We start from the raw sequence: 24,602 nt of genomic DNA, 5'->3' as shown, positions 1-24,602 counted from the left end.
CAGCAAGTGTACTCAAACTTTTGACTGGTACTGTGTATATAATATATTATAGGTTAGCAAACCTTTTTCTTTAGCCTTATGAAAATCTTATCCAATTAAGGATGAACAAAACAAGTTAAAATAACTCTAGATAAGAGTTGGAAGTTGGAATCATAAACTTACACAGGTCAGAACAAATGCTGCTGCAGTGGAAAAATACTTTTTGGGGCCATTACAGGTCTTAAAATGCAGGTGATTTTGTGGTGTTTGGATGACTTGCCAAGGATATTCAGGCATGTCTCTCTCCCTCTTTACTTCCAGGGCACGAGTATCCCTTCAGTATCAAAACGAGTCACATGCGTGAGCCGATTGCACAGATGTCAGCAGGGATCATGGACACAGCCTTCCCTCATGACCTCCAGGGTACCATCCTTCTGCAGCAGCTACCCCTGGAGACACAGTGCCAGTTCATACTGAAGCCTAGACGCTTGGCCACATCCCAGCAATTAACTGGTAAGCCCTACTGTACCTCACAGAGGACCCATTCACTCAGAACACTGAATATTGGACGCCCGTTCTGCTGAATTGACAGAGGGAGGTGGGGCCCAGCAAAGAATCCGGCTCACATGAGACACTTTGGGAGTTTCTTAAACATATTCTGTTTCTGTGTTTTCAGGAGAAGTTAAGAAGCTGGGAGTTATAAAGTGGACCTCAGGGGAGAGAAAACTATTTCAGGGCAACGCAATCTGTTTTCTCAAATTCCTACAGGCTTAGGTTTAATCAATTAACATTTTTTTTTTTTTTTATAAACCAGCAATAGTGCCCATTACTTAATAAAAATAATAGAGTACAACTTTTATTACATGTACTTGCTGAGCTATGTCTGCATGGTTCTCCTCCATTTATAAAGTGGCTTGACAAAACAAATAGCCCACAAGCAGGTAGAGTTTATCTTAATCTACCAAGCCATAGCAACTGCTGGCAAGCAAATACTGAAATTATGCTTTGTTTATGTCTTGATGGAAACAAGTGCCCTAACCCTAACCTCCTCCCACCCCCCTCAGAGCCCAGCCAAAAATCCTTTAAGAGGAAAAGATCGATTATCAACTGGGCCTTCTGGCGTGGCTCTGGGACTCAGCTCGACAGCATGCCTCTATCTCCAACGCCTCCCACGCCGGGCAGACTCTTTGGGCTGCCACTGCAATCCATCTGCGAGGGTGACAATCTGCCCAAGCCAGTCATGGTAAGGAGAACCCACTGAGTGTAGAGTGACTTCTCGCTTCACTGAAATGTCAGATGTTTATCAAATTCTTCACAGTGCTTTTAGTCTTACGTTACATTAGTTACATTTTTAGTTACATTTGACAATTCACTTAGTGTGATTATTTACGCTATAATTGATGTGGTGTCACAACTACATGTGTCATGACTAAAATTTTTATTTTGTAATCGCACATAACCATCTATGTCTTATGAAGTAGAAGTCATGTCACTTAATGTAAAATTCTGTATATCAGTTTAAATCACAAGTACTGTAACAGGATATCATTTGCACATGTTGGGTGGGGAGATTTAGCCAAGGCAGGATTTACCTCAGTTTGCAGAACCACAGTTTAATACATTTAACTTATCTGACATAATGGGAAAAGTGACTCTTACTGGACCATCAGCACCACTGTTGCTGCACTTGATACTCAAGTGAAAATCTGACCCATCCAATCGACCAAGTATTGATCTGCCCCAACTCTGTTAAGCTTCTGGTGTAACAGCTACATTTCAAAAGCCAGGGACTCACATTTTACACACTGTTTCTAGTTCAAGTCAAATAAAGTTGTCAGGGACCCAAATGTATAATTTTTATTCACTGATATTAAGAGGCGCTAGCACTGATTGGACTTGGGTCATTGTTCCGTCACAATAAGAAGTTCATTGTGCTAGTGTCATACTTCCAGGCAACAGTGCAAACACAGTGTAAGGTTTCACATACTGAAGGTTATTTCACATACTCTGCTTTGTACTGTAAATCAGTAAAATCATTTTGTACTTGAATATATACCTACTGTATACATTATGTCATAACTTTAAACATGCTTTAAACATAAGCTATAATTAGACAATGGTTGTCTTTTGTTTTATAATACTACTAATTAAAACACGCTAAAGTCATAGTCTCTAGTTCACGATAGTGTACATACATGAAGATCCCCATAGTCTGACTGCTATATTTCTACTGTGCACCACATTTTATTCATATGTAAATCTCCTCTGTGTGGAGCAGTAGTCTGCCTCTCAGGATGAGACAATGTTACCAGTTAACCCTTTACCCATGGTAGCTATTGTAACGAAAAGAGATTCATACAGTACCTCCTTGCAGAAATAGATTAAATTGCTAGTTGTAGCTTTATTTATTATTTCTTATCAGAACTAGGTTACATGCCAATATCAAAAGTTGCTAATAAGAGGAAATAATAGCTAATCTGAAATTGGTGAAGGTTAAAATATTTTTTTTTTTTTTTTTTTTTATCCCTCTCTGATTTTAAGGACATGCTGGGCTTTCTTTTTCAAGAAGGTCCATTTACCAGAGGCATTTTCCGACGCTCTGCTAATGCAAAAGCCTGCCGAGAATTAAGGGACAAGCTGAATTTGGGAGCTGAAGTGCTTGTTGCCTGTGAATCTGTCTTCGTGACGGCTGCTGTGTTCAAGGTATTTCAAAGGCTTTTGGCAGCTCAATCAGAAATAATTGAAGGGCATTCACCCCCATGGGATTCTTTATTTCCACATCTGCTCAATGAAGTTTAGTAACATTCAGTGTTACATATTAATGATAGAAATACCGTTCCTGGGTTGTTTTGTTAAGCTTGCACCTGACAACCTGCACACTTCTCCTTTTTATTTGATGATCTATCATTTGGTCTGCCAATGAGCTTTTCTTAAACCATTCCCTGTGTAAATGCCATGCTGTGGGTGGCAGAGATCTGAACATACTGGAGGGGAGGATAGTTGAATGATGAGTTAATAAGCTAATGGGGGCGTGGGGGTGGGGGGAAATCATTCAAGTTACATTCGTAACGAGCTTGGCAAATCATTTGTGCTTTGATCTGAACAATCAAGGTATTTGGTTATTGTGTTCAGAATCACATTTGTTTTCAGTTCTGCCTACTTATAGGGGTGTAAAGAAAATAAATGTAATTTTTGCTTCTAGAACATATACAAATAATAGAGTAATTTCAGTGTCTGATGTCTTCAACTAGCATTTGATTGCCTCTCGATATTTGATGGGTTTAAAATGTACATTTCACATTCTAGTTTTCCTTGTCAAACAGGACTTTCTCCGGAACATTCCTGGAAGCATCCTTTCTGTAGACTTGTATGAAAAGTGGGTCAACGTGATAGACAAAGAGCGTCATGAAGAGAAAATACAAGCCATACAAAGGTCATTTTTAGTCAACACAAGACATAGGGCAGGATTTTCAAAAGCAGTGTTATTGTATCGAACTCGTGGTATAGTAACAAGAGCTTTAGTAACAAATTATTTTCAAATGAAATGTGTTAATGCTTTGAAATTTAAATTGATGAGGTCGTTAATGAACGCATTTCCTGTTAAAGCTTAATTATCACAGGTCACATACATCGCTTCCTGTCTCAATGACGAAATAAGGGGAACTTGTTAATCAAAATGCATGTAAACGAGATCAAGAAAAACACACAGCGACACGGCTCTCACCTACAGCATCCAAATGGAAATTAAATAGAAAATAATTTCATATCTATTTTGTTTATAATTTGTAAACTTAATTTAAAATTGTGCATTTTATCATGCAGAATGTACATAGATTTAGAACACTTCACATATGAAATGCTGTTTACGATTATCTGACATGTGGGTAAAAATCAGACAGCACAGATTGAAAAAAAAAAAAAAAAAAAAAAACACAACTTTTTTTTTATTTATTTTTTGGATGGGCCGGGGGGGTAAGCCGTCTATTTATATTGGTTGGAATTTATTTTCTTATGTTGACATCTACTTTTGTATGTATTTTAGCATGTACAATAGTAGGCTATAAATAAATGTTTGAAGTGTCATTTGTGTTTGTAGTTGTTAGTTATTATACATGTATACCATGTATGTAACACTTCATTATAAATGTATTAAGCTTTTAAAATTATGATGAACTCCCCAACCTAATACACAATTTGTTTATAGTTAATTGTACAGTGAATTCCTCTAATCATGCATTTTCTCTGGTACCGTTTGCTCGCCTCCATGATAAATAAACTCAACATGAATAGCCAATGAACACTTACACCATTATAAGAAGATGTTATACTATGTGCATACAGATGTGTGAAACTGCGAGTGTACACTGTATAATACATACTATCATTTTGCACATTGTAGGTTGAATGCTATTAATGAATAACACTGATGTAAAAACCCAGGCTTAATACGACCGAAAAAAAATAAAGGATGAAAAACTAAGAAAAAACTTTTAGTAAATGAGGATCTTAGTCTATTCTGTGTTCTTCTCTCACAGGCTTATGGAACAACTCCCAAAAGCAAATGTGCTCCTGCTGCGGTATCTCTTTGCAATCCTGCACTGTATTGAGCAGCAGTCAGAGGAGAACCAGATGAACGCATTCAACCTGGCAGTTTGCATTGCTCCCAGCATGCTGTGGCCTCCTTCTACTTCAAGTCCAGAGACTGAAAGTGAAGTCACAAAGAAGGTAAAGAAGGTAAAGCCCTTATCATTCCACCACCACGCTGACATCTGAAGCGGAACCAATACAGATAAAGCTATATTCATATACCATTAGAACTCTTGGGCGTGGGTTACAGGTCACGCTGTGAGTCAAGCCATTCATTGCTTCATTGTTTTTATATAGCAGAGAAAACACTGCACTTTCCCATTATCTTTTTTTATATTTTATTTGGTTTCCAGACATAAAAGTAATTAAAAAGAAAAAATTGAAAAATAATGTTTCGACAGTTAAACCGTCTTCATCAGAGGTAACAAACAGATGTACAAATCTCACTACATCCTTTACAATTATGAATGTAGTGCTCATGAAACATGCCAGGTTGGCAGAGGCCATCTATTTATACACAACACAGACACCCCATGGGCAGCTTTACAGATTTATCTAATGGGAACTTCTACAAACAATAGGTTAGTCTCCAAGATCAGTTCCAAGAATCTCTAGTCAGCTTACACTAGATTTTAGGTTTTCCAATGTATAGTAAAATGCAACATAACCTTTCCACTGCAACACTGTTAAAGCTTCACAACTTGACAAGCATCAACAGAAGGTCGGGGTGAAATTATATATTGTGTTTATATGAATTGTTATACTTCTTTACAAGTTACGTATAGAGTGCCAGAGGTTATATATCAGGAAACACCATGCAGTTACTAAGTGGTATTCATGACAACAATAACTAATACAAACTACATAAATGAATACTAAACAAATAAAGTACTGTACATGTGAGTTGCTGGCTCTCCATGGTGGCCCTACAGTACACCTTATTGACAGAGTCATGGCAGGTTTATATTTTTGGTACAATCACTGTTGGTGTGCAGGTGCACAGTTCAGTCATATTTAAATAAAATAAAAAGTTAGCCATCCTGGAGCTGGTCCATTGTTAGTATCACTAAAAAGGAAACACCTAATATATATATATATATATATATATATATATATATATATATATATATATATATATATATATATAAGAATTGATGCTGTTTTGAAGGCAAAGGGTGGTCACACCAAATATGGATTTGATTTAGATTTTTCTTCTGTTCACTCACTTTGCATTTTGTTAATTGATAAATATAAACTATTAACATGTCTATTTTTGAAAGCATTCTTACTTTACAGCATTTTTTCACACCTGCCTAAAACTTTTGCACAGTGTGTGTGTGTGTGTGTGTGTGTGTGTGTGTGTGTGTGTGTGTGTGTGTGTATATATATATATATATATATATATATATATATATATATATATATATATATATATTATATATATTATCTGGAGTATATAGATAGTGACCTCATATATAGAGAGTGTACTGTCCAGATTGAGACGCTGGAAGGAATACTCTTAGAAGCTGATGCAAAACATGAAGTGTTTATTGTTAAGTAGCCATAAGGTGAGCAAACTGCTATTAATATTAGTCTCCGTAAGGCATCCGATAAATAAATAGATAATAATATCATGTTGTAAGTGAACTAATAGACTGTTTTCTGATTTCAGATTTCCATGCTTGTACAGTTTGTAATAGAAAACTGCAGCAAGATTTTCGGGGAAGACATTGTTTCAGTGTTTAGGAGCATGCCAAGGAAAAGTGACAGCAGTGATCATGGCTCGGGTAAAATAAATGTTTTCTTTCATAGCTGTTAGCATTGTTAATTAAGTAGAATTAAGAAGCTGACAGAGATTTCATTTAAATTAGCTGGGACTAACTGTCTCCTGTATTTTAAATTAGATTTATACTCTGCAGTTGATGCCGCAATGAGAAGTGTATCTTGATGTTTATTTTATTGTTTAAGCCATTATCAAACATATGGGCCCTAATTACAAAATTTCAAGGGTTGTTATAAGGCATGTTTTAATAAAATCTAGTGCTTTAGAAAACCTTTCTTAACTGTTTAACGTATGAGAATGTAAACACTCATCATCTATTTATTTGATCAGTTTTGTGAATAGGGACCACAATTCTAATACAAAAACCCTAAAATGGGCAGGTGTCTTTTACTTTGTTTCTGCAATGCACATTAAGTTGGATTTGCTGTGCACTCACTAACATTCCATTGCGGTTACAATCCCCATAAGTAGTTTGCTTTTTTGGGAACGCCCTCTTCCTCCAACCTGAAAATGTACTTTCCACATTATCAATTTATGAGTTCTGAAAAAATGTATAACTTCATCAAAGTTACTCTGAGCTGAAGATTGGTATAGATGTAATCTTCAAGTTTTGTTATAGCTCAGGAGGGGAAACACTTTTTTTCCCTGTAATGGTTTCCCTTCAAAAATGACACATTTTAAAACTGGATTTTTGTAAGAAGCTTATTTTACTTGGTACTTAGTGTAAAAAGTTAAATAACTACAGATTACAATGTTGACGTATAAGAACTCTGCCTGGGTGTAAATAACAATTTCAACTATAAACAGCAAGCTGAGATGTGTGTTTTTTTTTTTTTTTAATTGCTAAAATGAAAATGTCTTACTTGAAACTTTCTGGAATTATAGGGTGCTATATTAGTAGAGCTGCGCTAAGCCGGCTTGTTTTAGGTATAATTATACTGTAAAAGTATTGGATAGTATTATACCATATCTAAATTCAGAAGCTAAACATTGCTCTTGTATTTTGCCAGTGCTGGTCATGGGAAGTGGCTTCAAGGAGGCTGTATGGTGTTACATGCACAATGAGAAAATAGGATGACAGCAATAATGAAAATCTGTCAGTGACAATACATTTTATCTCTGTTCTAGATGTTTCGACGTCCCAGATGAATTACTCTTCATATGACAGTTTAGAAAATGAGCTGAATTATGATGTTGATTCCCCCATATTGGATCTGCGGCGTAAATGTGGGCAAGATAACCGAAGCAGGGACTCTGTCATTACCTTAAGCGACTGTGACTTAGACCAGACAGAGAATGAAGACATTCATCTACAGCTGCCCCCATTGTCAAGGACAAGGAAGTTTTCTCCTGAGGTGCATCAAAACAGGCCCCACAGAGAATATCTGGAGAAGGACTTGCTCTGCCCAGTGGAATTAAGGAGACACAGACGCTGCTCTGAACCAACAATAGGTCTCCAACCTTCTAACTTCGATCAGCACTTTGAGCAACATGAGGTCGTTACACGCAAGGCCAGCTACGATGCAGTACTTACAAACAATGAAGAGGACTATATCAAACAGCTTCGCTCCTTACAGCTGGAGGGCCAGGAACTCATCAAACGCAGCCTGAACATGGGCATCGAATTGGGGAATCCAAGCCCTTCCAGTCCTAGTGATGATGGGAAAGACTTGCAAAGAACTAGACTTAATCTTAAACAGCCTCCTCCATTGAGACTTAACCTCTGCTTGACCACCAGCTGCTCCAGTTTGTCTTCTCCAGGCACTTCCCCATCTAGGTCCTCCATGAGTTCCTTGGACAGCGCCTTCTCGCAATACTCTGACTACTCAGTGTTCACTCCCACAGAGCCCTGTTTCCACAATGAATCTTTAACACTGAAGAGTCAAGGGAACTGCTCTCCTCATTCACCTACTGTTAAACAGTTATCAAACCAGCTCTCCCCCAGTAAACATTCTGATTTGACCATGTGTTCCTCTCCTAAGCCAGAAAAGAGCAAGCTAGCTGGCTGTTCGAAGGAAAGCCACGAATTGGTGTCTCAGAGGAGCTCCCTCACTCTGCACCCTAATAGATGGTTGAAGAGCAATACACCTTCCATGAGAAGTTGGTCTTTCCTCAAAAAGGAAAGTGGGAGCAAAAATGAAGAAAAAAACAAAAGCCCTGCCAAGTCCCCAGTTTTTGACAAGCCAAAACCTCCAGCAGGAACGGTTTGTCAGGAAAGTGAAAGACAAGCCCGTCTGACCTTTGCGCCTAAAGACCCAGCAAATGAAATAGATATAAAACACCACTCCCCGCCCTCCTACCAGGAAGCTATCCATCAAATGCAGCAAAATACTCCTCCCTTTTATCAAGATGTGCCGAAAGAAAAGGGACTGACTGTAAAGGCACTTAGGCTGCTACATGAGAGCGCGGGCAGCAAGGCTGGCAAGAAGCAGGTGGACAGTTCAAGACCTCCAACACTGAAACTTGACAAGAGGTTACCAGGAGGTAATAGCCACATCCCACAAACAGTGTTTTATGGACAGAGCACTTGCTTGGGTGTTTATCCCATGAGGGGACAGCAGTCACAGTCCTTTACTTTAGAAGAGGATCGTCCGAAGAGCCAGGCTGCACGCCGTTGCTCAGAGCCGGTAGTCCATTTTGCTACAGGAGATTGGACCTCTCCCCTGGAGAACCTTCAGAGATTGGCTGGTCAAGAAAGCAACAGCACACCAGCAAAGAGGTCTCAGGACGTTAAACTCAAAATATCCAATACTGACCTTCATTGTAATGATACGGAGCGTGTGAGTCATAAAGTAGAGCCTAACTTTTGCTTATCTCAAACTGCCACCAAGGCAGTCAGGGAATATTTCCTCCAAACAGATGTTGAGAACTGCTTGCAGAAAACACAGGAAGTTGCCAATGCAGTGATTCAAAGCAAAAATGAGTGGCAAAAGAAGCGATGCAGCGACCCAAAATTTGAAGATTTTGACCAAATGTTTTTCGCTGAAGAGTCTTTTGTCTAAATGAAATGAAGGAATAGCTATATCGTATAATGTATTGTAAATAAATGACAACTTGTCTGTCACGTCAAAATTGGTTCTTTTTCTGCTACAAGTGAACTGTCCTTTACAATGTAAATGTAGGAAAATAGTTTTAAAATGGTAAATCTATGTTAACTTTGGATGCTTTTCAATGAGTATATTTTGAGGTTTGCAGTTTTAATGTAAACAGTATTCTTGTTTCACTGCTGCTATAATGCATACATATGATTTTACTATTGTAATGCATACAAAATGTGTTTTTTTTTTTTTTTTTTGTTTTTTTTAAGTATTTACAATGGTATACATCTGTGTACAAAATGCTGCAGTAAGCTGTGTTACTGTTGTGTAAGCTATAAGAAATTAATGTGTATTTTTGTACTTGCAAGTCCTGCTGCTGATTTATAAACAAAAAATTATTTGCTGCAAATGAGCACCATTTCAACTGTGTACATCTGTTGTAATGTAACTAATAAAAACAAAGTATTGTTCTGGAGTAAATCTTGTTTTCAGGGAAGATCCAAATAAGATTCTATTTTATTCTGGTATTCTGGTCAAACTGAAACTGTATTAGCTGTGTATAAACCTAAAATAAAGCAAGAAACAGCAGACATTTCAGTAAAGTGCTGAAATATGTTTTCTTGTTCTCTAAGCCCATATTTGTTTGGTTACAATCCTTAAGCAAAATATACGGAGGACCTCTTAAGAGCCATGAATCACTGTTAACCAAGCATGGAGAGCTCTTCAGTTATCCAAAGACAGACAATAGAGTTGCGTAAGCAATATGCTTCAGTGATGAGTCATGTAATATACTTGCAGCAAAGCCTGTATATTTAATTATACAAAACATCTATTTTGTTTAATTCTTCATGTTAGGGAGAACAGTAAACTTTGGCTGCATTATCAAGAAGAATATAGGCATACTGCGCTACCTGTTCTAAGCTAACCCTTGACTACGTAACTAGCAAGCAACCTGCACTTTTGATAGTTCTATGAGAACCAACAAACTAACCTGGAATTGCAACTCCTGACATCTGTTTTTTGCACAGCAGGCTGCAAAAATAAAAATGTATTTGGTTTTTAACACTTGGAAAGCTATGCCCATGGTAGATTACCATTGCATAGTTTTAAGGGACAGCCCCTTATATAATTGTACCGTATTAAAAGCAAACTATATTGAAGCTTAGTACAATTACACGGTAAAAATCATAACGCACAGAGGGGTACGGTTAAAGAACATGGCAAACATGTTAAATATGATACATTTATTGTAAAAGTATGAGAAAAGTCTGGTTAAAATAAATAGTAAATATAATAAGCAACTAACTCTCTTATCCAGTTACAAATGTTCAGTCCAATTGGTAATTGATTAATTCAGGTTTCAGTGTCACTACTGTATATCCATATGCCACAAAAAACAACTTCTGTAGTTTAGAATGATTGTATTTTAATAGTAAATTACACTATCAAAAATAAGTGCAGTGATGGATGACATTGTAAAAGACAGAGCAGCTCACTGCATTCTCAGGCATACGGACCGCTGAGGTCTTTTAGTCAGGGCCTCCAATATACACAGGTGATTTATGTCATTTGCAGATCTGTTTGCTTAAATGACTCCGGGAGAGGGATTGTACAAAACGTCTAGATGAAAGTTGCACACAAGTGCAGAAATTATTTGGATATTTTTATGATTTACTATTTACCAATTTCCATAAAAACATTGAGCTTTGTTACTCTCATGGAGATGAGGAATCTAAACATCCACATAAAAAGGTTTCAGCTCAGCGCCAAGGCAGCTGTTGTGAACCTGGAACTATGAATAAAATACAAATTGATGATAGGGATGTCAATGATCGTGTTTCCACGCCGCTTATAAAGTTGTCACTCTCTTCGCCGTCATGATTTATGCGACATAACTCGCCTTCTCATGCTAAAAAGCCTTACAATAGACCTGAAGTAAAGGTAGCAAGCAATCCTTTATTATCTGAGATCTGCTGGAAGTAGACATGGCAGTGTTCTTTGACCAAGTAGGAAAACATAAGCATTCATTATTTTATTATTTTTTTATTTTATTTTTCCACCGTTTGGCTCATGAGATGTTAGTGTTTTGTAGTTTGTTGTTTTATAAGCAAGGTTATAAAAAAAAATACTGAAGCTACTGCAAATAAAAAAAAAACAGCCCTTTGCAAATCATCAGTAAATAAATAAATACCGGTAAATAAATAACGAAGTGCTTTGCAAAGCTCAGATATTTTCATCATCCTTCACACTTTTGTTACCTTTGTGCTTAATTAGACTTTTTACTTGTTTTCAGCTCTGAAATAATTGCAGATTTCAAGTTAGCTATAACATTTTCTAAGTAATTAAGGGTCTAGTTAAGTAATTGAGAGCTCAGTTGGAATGAAAACCAGAAGACACAGGGATCCCCAGGACCGGGATTGAGAACCACTGATCTAGAGCTTTTACATGCCAGTTTACTATGATTAATAATGTGGTTGCTAGTTCTTGGAGTTAAGGTTGGCCTATAAAGGAATTGCTGTTGTATTTTTTTTATTTATTTATAATGTACAACATTAAAAGATAAAATGTTAGCTGAAACCAAAATAAACAGTCCATAATTGCATAATAGAGCAACAGAAGCCTGACTGTGTGTGCAGGGAAGGCGCTGTAAGCCTGTCACTGCTACAGTGTAGTCAAGGATAGCTACCCAAGTAATGCGATTAGAAACCTGGAACCGGGCTCAAAAAGTGACATAGTCCCAAGCCAGTTTCAAGGATGGTTTTACCTCACTATTTATGATATGAATGCTTAGTGGCACTGTACAGTACAACCGAAATATTGAGCAATCTCCACTTTGGATCGTCTCAGTCATTTTGCACCTTTACACAACAAGCTTGTTTAAATGTATTTTGGTCTCAGTGGGATTCAACAGTGTTTCAAGAGAGAGAGGAGAATTAACTGTAGCACATGAAACAAGACCAGTAGGTGATCTTACCTGAAGTTTTTGTGGCAGGCACGCATGCATTATGTCAATCACATTTTATGGTTGATTACAGCCATTCTGGTATTTTAAAGGGCAGGCAGATCTAGTGTTAAGCCAGACAGCATTAATGATGGAACAGGCAGATCTGAATTCCAAAAAAATGTACACTGGTGAAATACTTTATATCAGGAACCAATGATACAAAACTAATCAAATTAGGGTTGTTACAAGAGGTTTATAAGTGGAATTACAAAGCCCATCAATGTATAATATAACAGAGGCTTGAATTCTAACCACTTTTACTTGATATAGGATTTCCAGTGTTTTCAAGTTTTTTTAAAAAAAATTTTGTCATTGGAAAGATATCAGTTTCTGTCAAGTTTAATTACTCAGCCTACTTTCATGTATCAATTAAAAAGACAACAACTTTAGAGTCATAGTTTGCTAGATATATTGGGACATTGAACCTAATTAAAGAATGTGTTGATGTTTTGATGTGATGTTGATGTGTTTGTAAAAAATAAGTAACTTTAAATGTAATTTTAATTGCTTTTCCTGAATATTTAAAGCTTTTTGCAATCATTCTAAGTGGTTCTGGTATCTATTGCTCAAATATTGAGTTACTATTATTATTTTTTCTCCGAATCTGTCTTTGCCTGGCTTCAAGCTTGTCTGAGCTTCTTTTAGCTTGTCTGTAGACTCCCAAGTGCCAGGACTGAACAGCTTTCCTCACTCCATTCAAATGTGACACTATGACATTCCAACTACTCTGTATGTATATATAGGCTGAGACAGTAGGTGGGGTTCACAGAGTTGAAAGGTCATACTGTGATTTTAATAGAATGGGGCAGGCAGTCCAGTCCTGGCAATTCTCTAGACAAGCTCAAGGCCAGGTAAAGGCAGATTTAGAGCTTATAATAATATCTCAATATTGGATCAACAGAAGGGTAATGTAGTAGTAGTAGTAGTAATAATAATAATAATAATAATAATAATAATAATAATAAATTTAGCATACAGTATAGTATCCTTCTTGACTGTTTCTACGCTTAACAGAATATATTTTATTGGCATTGGTAAAATGTAATGGTCCTGCACTAATGGAAGCAGAAGAATAGCTACTGTATAATTGTATGAGTCAATGGTTGAATCGTAGGTATCTTTTTTTGACAACTGTAACTCCTTTGCTGAACCAATGGCACCATATCAGAACCAGTGTGCTATATTTTTTCACCAAGCAAAGAATGTCCCAATTCCACTGTGTTGCCATTGCTGGTAATGCTATGGCCTGCTAAAGGTTCTGCTCCAGGAACAGTCTCCCTGCCACTTCCTTTCATACTTCGGTGGGATTAAAATCCCCTAAGATTTTTCCCTGTTGCTTCCAGTACTAGCGATCCTGGTATACACACAGTGATACTAGATCCAATGATCCAGGTATACACACAGTAATCCCAGATCCAGTTGGTCCCGGTATACACACAGTGATACTAGATCCAATGATCCAGGTATACACACAGTGATACTAGATCCAATGATCACAGTATACACACAGCGATCAACATAGTAATACATTTTGCCTTTAAAAATTTTCTCACCCAAGTTAGCACATGTAGTCATGAGGATCCTACAGCCAAACTGGGAAGACAGGAAACAGAACAGCATGGGTATTGCTATGACTTATATGGATGTGATACTGTTTTCTTAAGGAAAATGGCAGTGTATAATAAATATAAAAACATGATTCATATTGGGGTCCTATTTCTATCTATCCCATTGTAGAACTTGAGATCAAGTCTGTGACCTACCATATTGTAAAGCCTGTCCACAGTGGACCAAAACCTTTTATTTAGGTAGTACTCAACTATACCATTACCTGCTGGCTTACAGGAAGACCCTGACAATAAATAGGTACAGAATATACAAATAACAATAAGGACAGTTTTTCAGTGCTCATTATATTCATTATTTTTAGAAATATGTACATATTTTCCAAACAGGAATTGACAGGTTTATTTTGGCGTTGTCCAAAGTACTCTTCTGGAGTTTTGATGTGTGGACGCGTTCTCACAACTGCAAATGTAGAAATTACAGTGTGCCTGTATCTACTATTGCAGTAAAACACAATAAACTGCACTATTAACAGACACAAAATAAGTAGCAGTTTGTGGTGTTTTTTCAATGCTTATATGATAAACCCATGTTTCATTGTTGTTTAGTAGAAGTTTTTATCAGTGTTCATCGAAACCTAAAATCATAAACCTTAGAAATTGAATAGAAGCACTGAGCAAGAAACAGCTGACTGATTTGGGTATACAAGTGGCAAGCATATATGTGTGCGCAAAACATCTTGTCTCTGCACATTTTGGCTTTATGTGGAGCTGTGATAAATGGGATGAACTGTCAAGGTCAACATATTCTTGTTTTTCAACATGTAACAAAATATTGTTGCTGTGCCAATGTACAGTAACAACGATGAGAGGTTTCACCATGTTATACACCAGACACTCACTATTCCAGACTATCTGGGATTGAACTCTGTTCCAATTCATTTGATTGCGTACTAAAAATGCCTAGTCTTGTCTTTGTTTCAAGTTTTTCATACTTATATTTCATCAAAAAAAAAGTGTAAAATACATTTGAATAAAATATATAGACTGCCATAAGTATTTGACATACTGTATTTATTTTAAATTGATCAAAATGACTGTGGCCCTTAAACGAGGGCGGCCTTTATTAATAATACTATGCTTTACAAATGCTGCAATATTTTATTACATGATTTAAAGCATTTTAGAAGCGGCGCTGTGAGAGCCTCCTATCTGCAGAAAAATATTATCTCTTAATATCGGTTTGATTTCTGTTAAAACTAAAATATATCCTACTCGGTTATAATTTTTTTCTCGCCATAATTTACCTACAAGAAGAGAATTTCAGCCAGCTTTCGGATAGCACTAGAGTGACCGGCACCATCCAAGCTGACGACGAGGTAAACAGACAGCCCTTGTTTTATCCCCTGCTGAGTTGGCACTGAACTCTGCTGGGAAAAAAGGGACGTGAAGGACTACTGTGCTGTAAGTAGTTCATCTTGGGTTGTCTGTCGGGACGGTACCATAAAATAACATTTTACACAGGTGTGTGTATATTACTTTGTATTACATGCTGGATTGAGGCGGCAGTCTCTTCAGGGGCATCACATGTACATAGGCAGAGTTGCACGTTTCTTTATTTTTTGAGCAAGGGTAGAAAAAAATACCTTTATGTTGCTTTATTGAGAATGCTGTTAATTCGAGGGAGGCGTTAATTCGAAGTAATACGGTATTTATCAAAGAACTCTGAAATGTAAGTTGTTTTTTTACAGCTGCTGTCAGCATGTATTGTGATAGCATGGTTCAGATTATAGGTCTTTTCAGGTTACCCGGTTTGGATTAGCGAGTGTCTGTATACTACTGTATATTATTGTTATTATTTTAAATTGCAATGTGTAATCAACCTTGACTTAAATGCAGTCTCTTAAAAAAAAAGTATTAAAAAAAATAAAATGAAGCATCTGCTCATAAGCTGATTGGCAGACAGTTTATCTTCCAACATGACAAAGACCCAAAGCATACAGCTAAGCCAACTGATGGAAGAAAACAAAGATAAAAGTTCTATAATGGCCTTCGCAATCACCACAGCTCAACCCAACAGAAAGCTGTAGGCAATCTGTCTGAGCTGAATGACATATGCAAGACAGAATGGGCCCAAGTATAACATACTGGTTAAGAATTATCATACAGACATTATTGATGACGGTCAATAACTCACAAACAGACAGTTAGACCAACAAACAGCCACCCTATACCCCAAGGTCATGATACACTCAATAACTTGTGTTAAAGGTTAACAAGTTTCGTTAGCTATGTGCAAACAAATGTGGCACACCATTGCCCACCGCCAATAAATCCCTGTTGCAGGGGGTATGCTTCCCCAGAGGGAGAAAAGTGGATTTTAAACCAAAGGGATAACACTTTTAAGGAACCTTTATTTGATCAAATTTGGTTGTGACATAAAACCAGCCATATTTTTCAATCCATTTATCACACTGCCCTGTTAATACAGTAAACCCCTGTCCGTTCAGAATTCACCTACACCTGTCTTTGGATTCAAGGGGCCGCTGCCTCCCCACCATCACCAAGCATTATCAATCTCGTCTTGGGAATAAGATTGTCTTTAGTCAGCTGAATATTTTACTATTCTTTTGGAGACTGGCTGTATGCCTAGGAAGTATTCCTTTCTAGGCCGCAAACAGAGAGAAGACTTTTTACAGGGCTCCCGTCTGGGCGTTCCTAGAGTGGAGTCACCTAATTAATTTACAGATTGAATCAAAACAGTAACAGGTTAAAACAAAATTTTGATCCCTACTTTCTCGTTCTTTTGTAAAGGCTGGGTTTGCTTTACGTCACCAGGATGATAGAACTGGATCAGGCACAAGCCCTGTTCTGTTACCTAAGGGACAGTTTATTATTATTTTGTTTAAGACAAACCTGTTGACTAAAATGTATTGACCAGCTGAAACCCAGCCAGGTCTTTACAATCCACTCTGTGTATTTCAGTGATCATATTTAATTTCATATAACTTCCAAATATGTTAATTTGATATGTTTCTTGTAGCTAGTTGTCGTTTGTCATTTTGTCTTGCAGTTTATATATGAAGCACTGAACAGCAGTACCTGTATGTTGAAGTAGTACAAAGTTTTTCTGTCATTTCGTAAGCTGTCAAACTAAAACCAATTACCATAAAAAAAGATGAGCAAAAGAATGCAAAATAAGACGTGTGTATAATTCACAAAATGTATACTTCACAAATTACAAATTACTTTTTTCAAGACTCTTGTTGCATTATACTGTAGATGGCCACCATCTGTTTGATGCAAACTGGAAATTTGGCCTTAATTTGAGTTTGAACTCAATGTGGTGGAGCAATGTTTTGTGGAAGATAGTCCATATGCCATAGAGTTGTGTAACTTAAATTTCTCGGGATGACTGTGGGGATGCTATGAAATCCATGAGGAATTTTAAGCCAATATCAAAGCCAAAAAGTATATACCCACGATCTACATACAGACACATGAACAGAAGTCTCCCTATACCCCCACATAATGGATAAGCAGTTCACTAGATATACTGTATGTACAAATGTAAGTGTGTGTGGCAAGGCTTAAGCCCTGCTTGTTTAAATAATGTGTGCGCTAATGTAAGGTTGGCAGTGATGGTATTAATTCTGTCCCTGCCAACAATCACAGGTGTGCCCATTCTCCAATTAGGTAACTGAGTGCTAATTAGAGAATGACCATCTGTGTAAAAGGGATGTCAAATTCTTTGATTGGTGGAGGGAGTTAAGTGAGTGTAACTGTGTGAAACAGGGTTTTTTTGTAAACTTAGTAGTGAAGGCAAATACCCATCCTACATTTGTGTATTTTGTTTAAACTTTTTATTTTGGCCCTTTTGCTTTTTTCTTTGGGTCTTTTTGTTAAATAAATGTGTGGATATGTGCTTAAACTGTAGCTTCCTTGCCTCTGAGTCTCTTTCCTGCCAATACCATCAGGAGCGCGATCCTAGCACAGTGTGACATTGAGACAGACAAATCCTATATGATGTACACAATTATTGTCCTAAAATGATTTCCATTACATGAGAGTAGATGTTAAAACTTCATACTGATTTGAACTCGGCTCTCGCCAAGATAAGCACCAACTAAGACGTAGCTTTACAGTAAACTAATGTGATCCGTCTTCATCTTCATCCATTTGCATTTCCTTCCATCTGTTGATGTAGATATCCTTCTGCCTGGTGTTGACGGCTGAAGTGTAATGCTGGCTCCAGGGATCAGCTTATTTTGCCTCCCCAACGCATCAGCACACACAACGGCTGCAATGCTGGCTCCTGGGATCAACCACAGTGCGGTCCCCCCAGCACATCAGCATGACAACCGTCTGCATTGAGCTAAGTAGGGTACATCTCTGGGGTCTTCAAGTGGGCACCTTCTGTCCTCTGTGTTTCGTCGACTAGCCCACAACACCTCAAGAGGGCTCAACAGTGATTCTGGTGTCAGCATCACCCCCCCCCATCCCCCCCACTCAGCTCAGCCCAGCTTACTTAACTGTACTTCAGCATTGTTTTCTTTCTATTGTGCTTGAGATCCCCATCCAGAATCTTTCCGTCTCAACCACAGCCTGTTGCTGCTCCTTTCTGCTGCTTCAGATAAGTCCTTCATTGTGCGACGCAACTCTTGGCCACTGAACCCTACGTCTCTGAGAAACTGGGTTGTAGAGTGTGCCACAAATCCTTGACAACCCACCTCCACTGGATAAACTCGGACTCTCCATCCTCGCTGTTCCGCTTCAGCAGCTAGTTGAGTATACCGAAGTTTCTTCCTCTCATACACCTCATCCACAGCATCCTTCCATGGCACTGTTAACTCTACCAGATGAACAAGGCGTGCTGATCCAGACCAAAAGACAATGTCTGGTCAAAGGTTAGTGGTGGCAATCTCAGGTGGAAAAATAAGCCATTGACCATCATCTGCCAGCATCTTCCAATCTCTAGCAGCTTCCAGTTGTCCTGGGCGAGGCTTGGTTTTAACATCTTTTCTTGGTGGTTGCTCTCCTGGATGGAGGAATACTGTCTTTTGTGTGTAATGCTTTGGTGGAACTGGTGGCATCTTATTGGTCAGGTTATGCTTGTCTTCCAATGCTAAAGCCAGACATCGCAGCACCTGGTCATGGCGCCAAATAAACTGTCCTTGGCTAAGACCCACCTTACTATCTAAATGTGCCTTAATGTTGCAGGTGATAAACACAAAGGACATGAGGGATCCTCACCCACCCAGAGGTTTAGGTTCTGTGTTGATGGGAGAACATCATATGCTGATCTGATGAGGAAACTGATCCTTCTCTATTTCATTGTCCATAGGTCTTGCCAGCCGGTCTTGCGTTGTTCCACACTCTCCCATCTCATCCATTCTCCCTGCTTGGCCTGGGAAGCGGCCTTTATACACTTGATCCTCTCCTCCTGCTTTTGCACCTAATTGACTACCAGCTTCCTTCGTTGAGCTGGGGTTGCCTTGTGCCATGTAGGAGGAGCTGAACTGAGACCAAGACCTCCTTTTCCATGCTGAACTTGCCCCATAATATCAACGATGTGAAGGGCAGCCTTAGCATCTTCCACAGCTTTCTTTGCCGCCCATATTCTTCCTGTTTTCAACACAGGTGGTGCCTCCCTTACGCATTTGTCGCGTGAATCTACTAATGTCTCCAGTCGGACTTTGACGCACTTCCTTCGGTTAGAGCAGAGACTGGTAGCTGCAGTATTCCTTTACCATGAAGTCCCACTCGTGGGACTCCCAACCATTTCCTGACGTATGAACTGATTAAAGAATACAGCTTCTCAACTGTTGTCAAGGAAACCTCGTAGACTGTCAGTGGCCACAGCAGTCTTGGCAGTAGACCAAACTGAAAGCACCAGAGTTTCAGTTTGCCCGGTAAAGTGCTGCTGTCTATGCTCTTCAACCCTTCCACTCCTTGGTGTCTAACTTCTCCCACACGAACCGTGTCCTTTAGATTCCTGTTGTACCATCTCCCTAGACTTTCCACTGGCTTCTCGGACACTGTTGGTATTGCCTCACCATTAATATAGAACATTTTATCTACTACTTTGCCTTTAATTATAGAGATGCTCCTTGATTTAGTGGGCTTGAATTGCATTCAAGCCCATTCAATATTATTGGTTAATTTGCCCAATAACCGATTAGTGCAGGTTACTGTTGTAGTCATTGTTGTCATGTCATCCATGCATGCTCGAATTGGTGGTAGTTGCATTCCAGAAGCCAAGCGCTCTCCTCCCATTACCCATTTTGATGCCCTAATAATTACTTCCATTGCCATGGTAAAAGCCAGTGGAGAAATGGTAGATCCTGCCATTATTCCAACTTCTAGGCATTGCCATGTAGTGTTGAATTCTGAAGTTGAAAAACTAAATTGCAAATTTCCAAAGTAGGCTTTCACTAAATTTTTTATTGTCATCGGTACACTAAAAGAATCAAATGTTGCCCAAGAAGTTCATGTGACACTGAGCCATATGCATTAGCCAAATCCAGGAATGTCACATGGAGCTCCTTCCTCTCCTTTTTAGCTGATTGAATTTGTTGCCAGATTATGCTGATGTATTCTAAGCATCCTGGGAAAACTGGAATGCCTGTGTTTTGTACTGAAGTATCAATGAAGCAGTTCCCCTTTTCACGTGACACTGGCACATCAGCAATGCCATTTATCCCATCTGTTTAATGGGCTGACCAGGCCATGCTCGGTAAGAAATGTGAGTACCAAAATCTGCCATAAACATGTGCAGTAGCAGCCAGCCGTCAGCCAAGACTGGCTATGATTGGCTTAAAAATGTCTGGATGGAGCGCAGCCAGTTAACGAACAGCAGCGTAAAGGAATATCTGCTAGAAAATGTCCTGAGGGCTTTAGATGATTCTAGGGCATTTGTCAAGCATTCTGACCTTTCACTTTCAGAGCTTGGCAATTCTACAAAATCAACCCACCATGACCCTAACCCAATCCCAACCCTAACCTTAAGTAACCCCAGCCCTAAAACCTAACCCTAACCCAATACCTAACCCTAGCCATTAAAAATCATCTGATGTCCTCAGGACACTTTCTCGTGGATATTTCTTTGTGCTGCGAACATGGTGATCAGACAATCTTTTTTGTTTGTATTTTTTTGGGGGGGGGGGGGGGTTGGCCTTAATTGTTACTTTCATTTAAAGTCTTATTTTTTACTTCCATTTAATGACTTATTTTTTCCTCTTCTTAATCTTTGAACTTGGGATTGATTTAGATTCACAGGGACAACTTAAATTTAAGTAAAAACACATTTAAATTTTTGAATACATTTGGTGTGTTTAATATATTTGTCTTATTTCAACATCTCACTTTTTATATAACTTTTTTTAAGATGTATGAAACCAAACAATTAAACGCTTTAGCCATGTTATCAATTGAAAAATAATGGCTGACGTTCCCGACTTTACTATTAAAGTAATCGAAAAATTTGCCACGATAAGACATTGCAGAGCAAACTTTTTGTATCGCTTACAACAATCCGCAGGACAGTGCTTCTACCTCTGAGGCTGGCCCCCTGGACCCCACCCCCTCACCTGCATTTGAAGTGTGAACACCCATCAAATTCTGGCCACCAGCCACCAATGCACTCCACTATATCACTCACTGCAGATGTGCATTCCCAGCAGGGGACCATTCACACCGCATCTATTGATAAATGGGTTAATTTTTAAAAGAGTTCCAAGATTTTTCACATAGACACAAAAATATTAGCCAAAATGTTCTACTTGACTAAATATCCTACAGTTCTACCTTATTGAGTTTCATAGCTACACTTCACATAATACTCTTTCCAAAGCAACGTTTGTCATTTCATAGTTGCAACTCATTTGCGTATTATAAAAATAACAAAATGGTTAAAAAAAAAATGCAAGGGAAAAATCTTTCTCAGGGTTCAGTGACAACTTCTTTAGCATCGCTGTGATAAATTTTGAACATGTTTTTGTTCTATTTCTTAGACTTAACAAATACCAATTTAATGAGTGGGGGGGGGGGGGGGGGTATGTAGACGTCACAAAAGTTTTTGACTAATATAACAAGAAAAAAGGTATTTTGTATTTCTCAATAACAGCCATGAACAGTGTTGATCATTTTATGGCTGGGTAGGGCTGGATTATAATAAAAATATGCTCCATACTTGCAGCAATGGGGTTCAAACAGTAGCTTCTTTGCTGGTGTCTGTTAACCTGTTTAATCACCGTATAAATCCGTTCTCAAATGAAAAAGTCCACTGAGATGTAAAAGTAAACGCCACAATACATTAAATCCCTAATGGAATAGGTACATTCCAGATGAGCAAGCAGTGGGCAACAGCTGAACCCTGAGGTTCTGACCTCTAAAGTCTTTGCCAGCCAACACCATCTGAGACAGTTTATCCTTTAGAAGCCTCCCTCTGATACAGGCCACCTGACCCTTTATCAGAGACTTTGAAGATCGGCATTATTAGCAGGGCACATTCCTTCCATCAAAGCTGACATTTTCTCTGAAGTTTTTTTTTTGTTCATGCAGGGCTTTGGGAGTCCACAAGAGCTTGACCTTTCCTGGCATCAAGGGATAGGAGGTCCGGCCTCTAATTTAAACTCACAGTTCTGCCCACCTATGTGTTTCTACCAGATCCCATCCAGCTGTTTCTTCTTGTACAATTTTCCACCCTGTTTTAAGATGGTAACATTCTAGGTTGGAACAAATTGTACAATTATGGCAGGGGGTGTCTATTTTAATGATCTAAAGAGTAGAAAACTAAATACCGTTGCCCTTAAACTAAAAAAATAACACAAAAAAAAAACTAGAACATAGACCTCTTTCTTTATCTGTGAAGGTAACAATCCGTCTCCTGGGGGAAACACACATGCAGTATTAATACAGAGTTTAATGGGGAGTTTAAACTGAGCTCCTGGGGAGACTGAGTCAATTTTACATGGCCAGCCGAATGGCTGCCAGATAGACCTTTTAATGTGAAGGGAATTCCTCTCATCAACAGAGCCTGCAAAACTGCAGTATTACTGACATGGGAAAAGTCATGGGGTCGAACCCATGAGGCAGACACCACATCTGTAATATGCTCCACTTGTACCCGTACTGGAAACGTGTGAATGCTGACCATGCGATGGAAACTGAGCGACCTGAGGCTGCCTTTGTGGTTAACGTAAGTCACCACTGTCTGCCTCCCTCAAAACAAGCACATGCCTCCCTCGAAACTTCTGCAACAAGTGCTGCAAAGTTAGTTAAATTGCTTGCAGTTCCAAGCCATTATGTGGAATACCATTCTACATTCCAGGCTGGACGCGTTCGTGGTGATGACCTCCCTTTTGGTGACATTGTCCAAAACACTACGTCAAGGGGGAGATGGGCAGGCTGTTTGCACCAAGATAGTTCCTATAGACAGTGATGAAACACAGTGAATGAGCAGTCACGGTTCAATGCAGGCTGAAAAAGCCCTGCTGTTGATCCAGACTTGCACAGGGCTCATGCACACGAGACCCAAAGGTAGGGTCAGCGAAGCTGCTGCCCTCAAGCCCAGAAATTCTGGAACGTCATTACCATGAGCGCTCTGTTGAGTTGAATAACTCTAAACATGCAGCTATTCTCTGCACTCTGCTGTCTGACAGAGTGGACAGCATGGACCTGGAGTCCAAACACACTCCTAGATAGGAGGCTGTCTGAGATGATTCACTTTGCATGATTCACCGTAAGCCCCAGCCAATGAACAGTTATGTGTGACCGGAGCTGGAGATTGGGCACAATGAACCAGTCGTCCAAATAATAGAGTACTCTCATACCTTTCCATTTCAGTGGGGCCAGTATAGCTTCCCTGCACTTCGAAAAGGCATGGGAAGCTAGAGAGTGGCTAAACGGCAAGACCCTGAACTCATACTGTTCTCTGAAAAGTGAACCACAAGTACTTAAGTCTGATGGTTTTTATTGGATTATGGAAATAAGCTTCTTTGAGGTCCACCGTGGTGAAACAGGTTGCCTGGTCTAAATGTCTGCAATAGCTGTTGCATCGTTAACATTTTGAACCTCCTTCGGCTCAGAAACAGGTTGACCTGCCTGTAAGGACAAAATAAAAGGACTACACAAAACACTACAACCACTCAAACAATCAAAACAAATACTGTTTGGTACAGTAATCAACTCTGTAGCAGTTGATTATATTATATAGCTCTCTTGTGCTTACATTCCACCTCTGAACATCCAGCCATGATGAGCAATTGAGCTCAGGCACATTCTGCACGTGAAGTGAAGTAAAACACCCAGTGCACACCAAACAATCACTTTAAATAATAACAGCACATAAGACAAAATAAACAAAATTCGCACAGGGGCAGAGTGTACCCTGCCACAGATCATCATCCCGCTTGGGCATGGAGCAGAACCCGCTCTCCATCTGGAAGGGGTGTACCATATGAATAGCCCATTTTTTTAGCAGCTGCTACCTCCTGAGACACCACAGTGGCGTGACCTGAAGTGATGCAGTTTCCTCATTTTCAGTATGGAGTACCAGCTCTAAACGTCCCATTTACCTCGTGTCTTGAAAAAATTACTGTAAATACTAAATTAAGACTCTTCTTTTCATTGAAAACAGGTATGAC

General features: G+C 38.8%; 1 protein-coding gene across 2 annotated transcripts in view; it reads left to right on the top strand.

Annotated features, from left to right (window-relative positions):
• The window catches only part of LOC121320461 (rho GTPase-activating protein 20-like), a 36,576-nt gene extending 26,658 nt beyond the window's left edge, over positions 1-9,918 (top strand). Inside the window, exons 9-15 of one of the 2 annotated variants that reach the window (XM_041258797.1) lie at positions 301-492; positions 1,044-1,222; positions 2,521-2,682; positions 3,303-3,412; positions 4,515-4,704; positions 6,239-6,353; positions 7,478-9,918. In XM_041258797.1, coding sequence (XP_041114731.1) covers positions 301-492; positions 1,044-1,222; positions 2,521-2,682; positions 3,303-3,412; positions 4,515-4,704; positions 6,239-6,353; positions 7,478-9,351 — 2,822 coding nt within the window. In that variant the 3' untranslated portion in view covers positions 9,352-9,918. Of the gene's footprint in view, positions 1-300; positions 493-1,043; positions 1,223-2,520; positions 2,683-3,302; positions 3,413-4,514; positions 4,714-6,238; positions 6,354-7,477 lie in introns of both variants that reach the window. The other variant, XM_041258796.1, reaches the window with a different exon arrangement.
• Positions 9,919-24,602: the final 14,684 nt, after the last annotated feature.

Source organism: Polyodon spathula, chromosome 9, assembly GCF_017654505.1.
Source record: "Polyodon spathula isolate WHYD16114869_AA chromosome 9, ASM1765450v1, whole genome shotgun sequence".
Lineage (NCBI taxonomy): Eukaryota > Metazoa > Chordata > Actinopteri > Acipenseriformes > Polyodontidae > Polyodon > Polyodon spathula.
The sequence above is the reverse complement of the archived record's forward strand: the minus strand, read 5'-3'. Positions and strand labels throughout refer to the sequence as shown.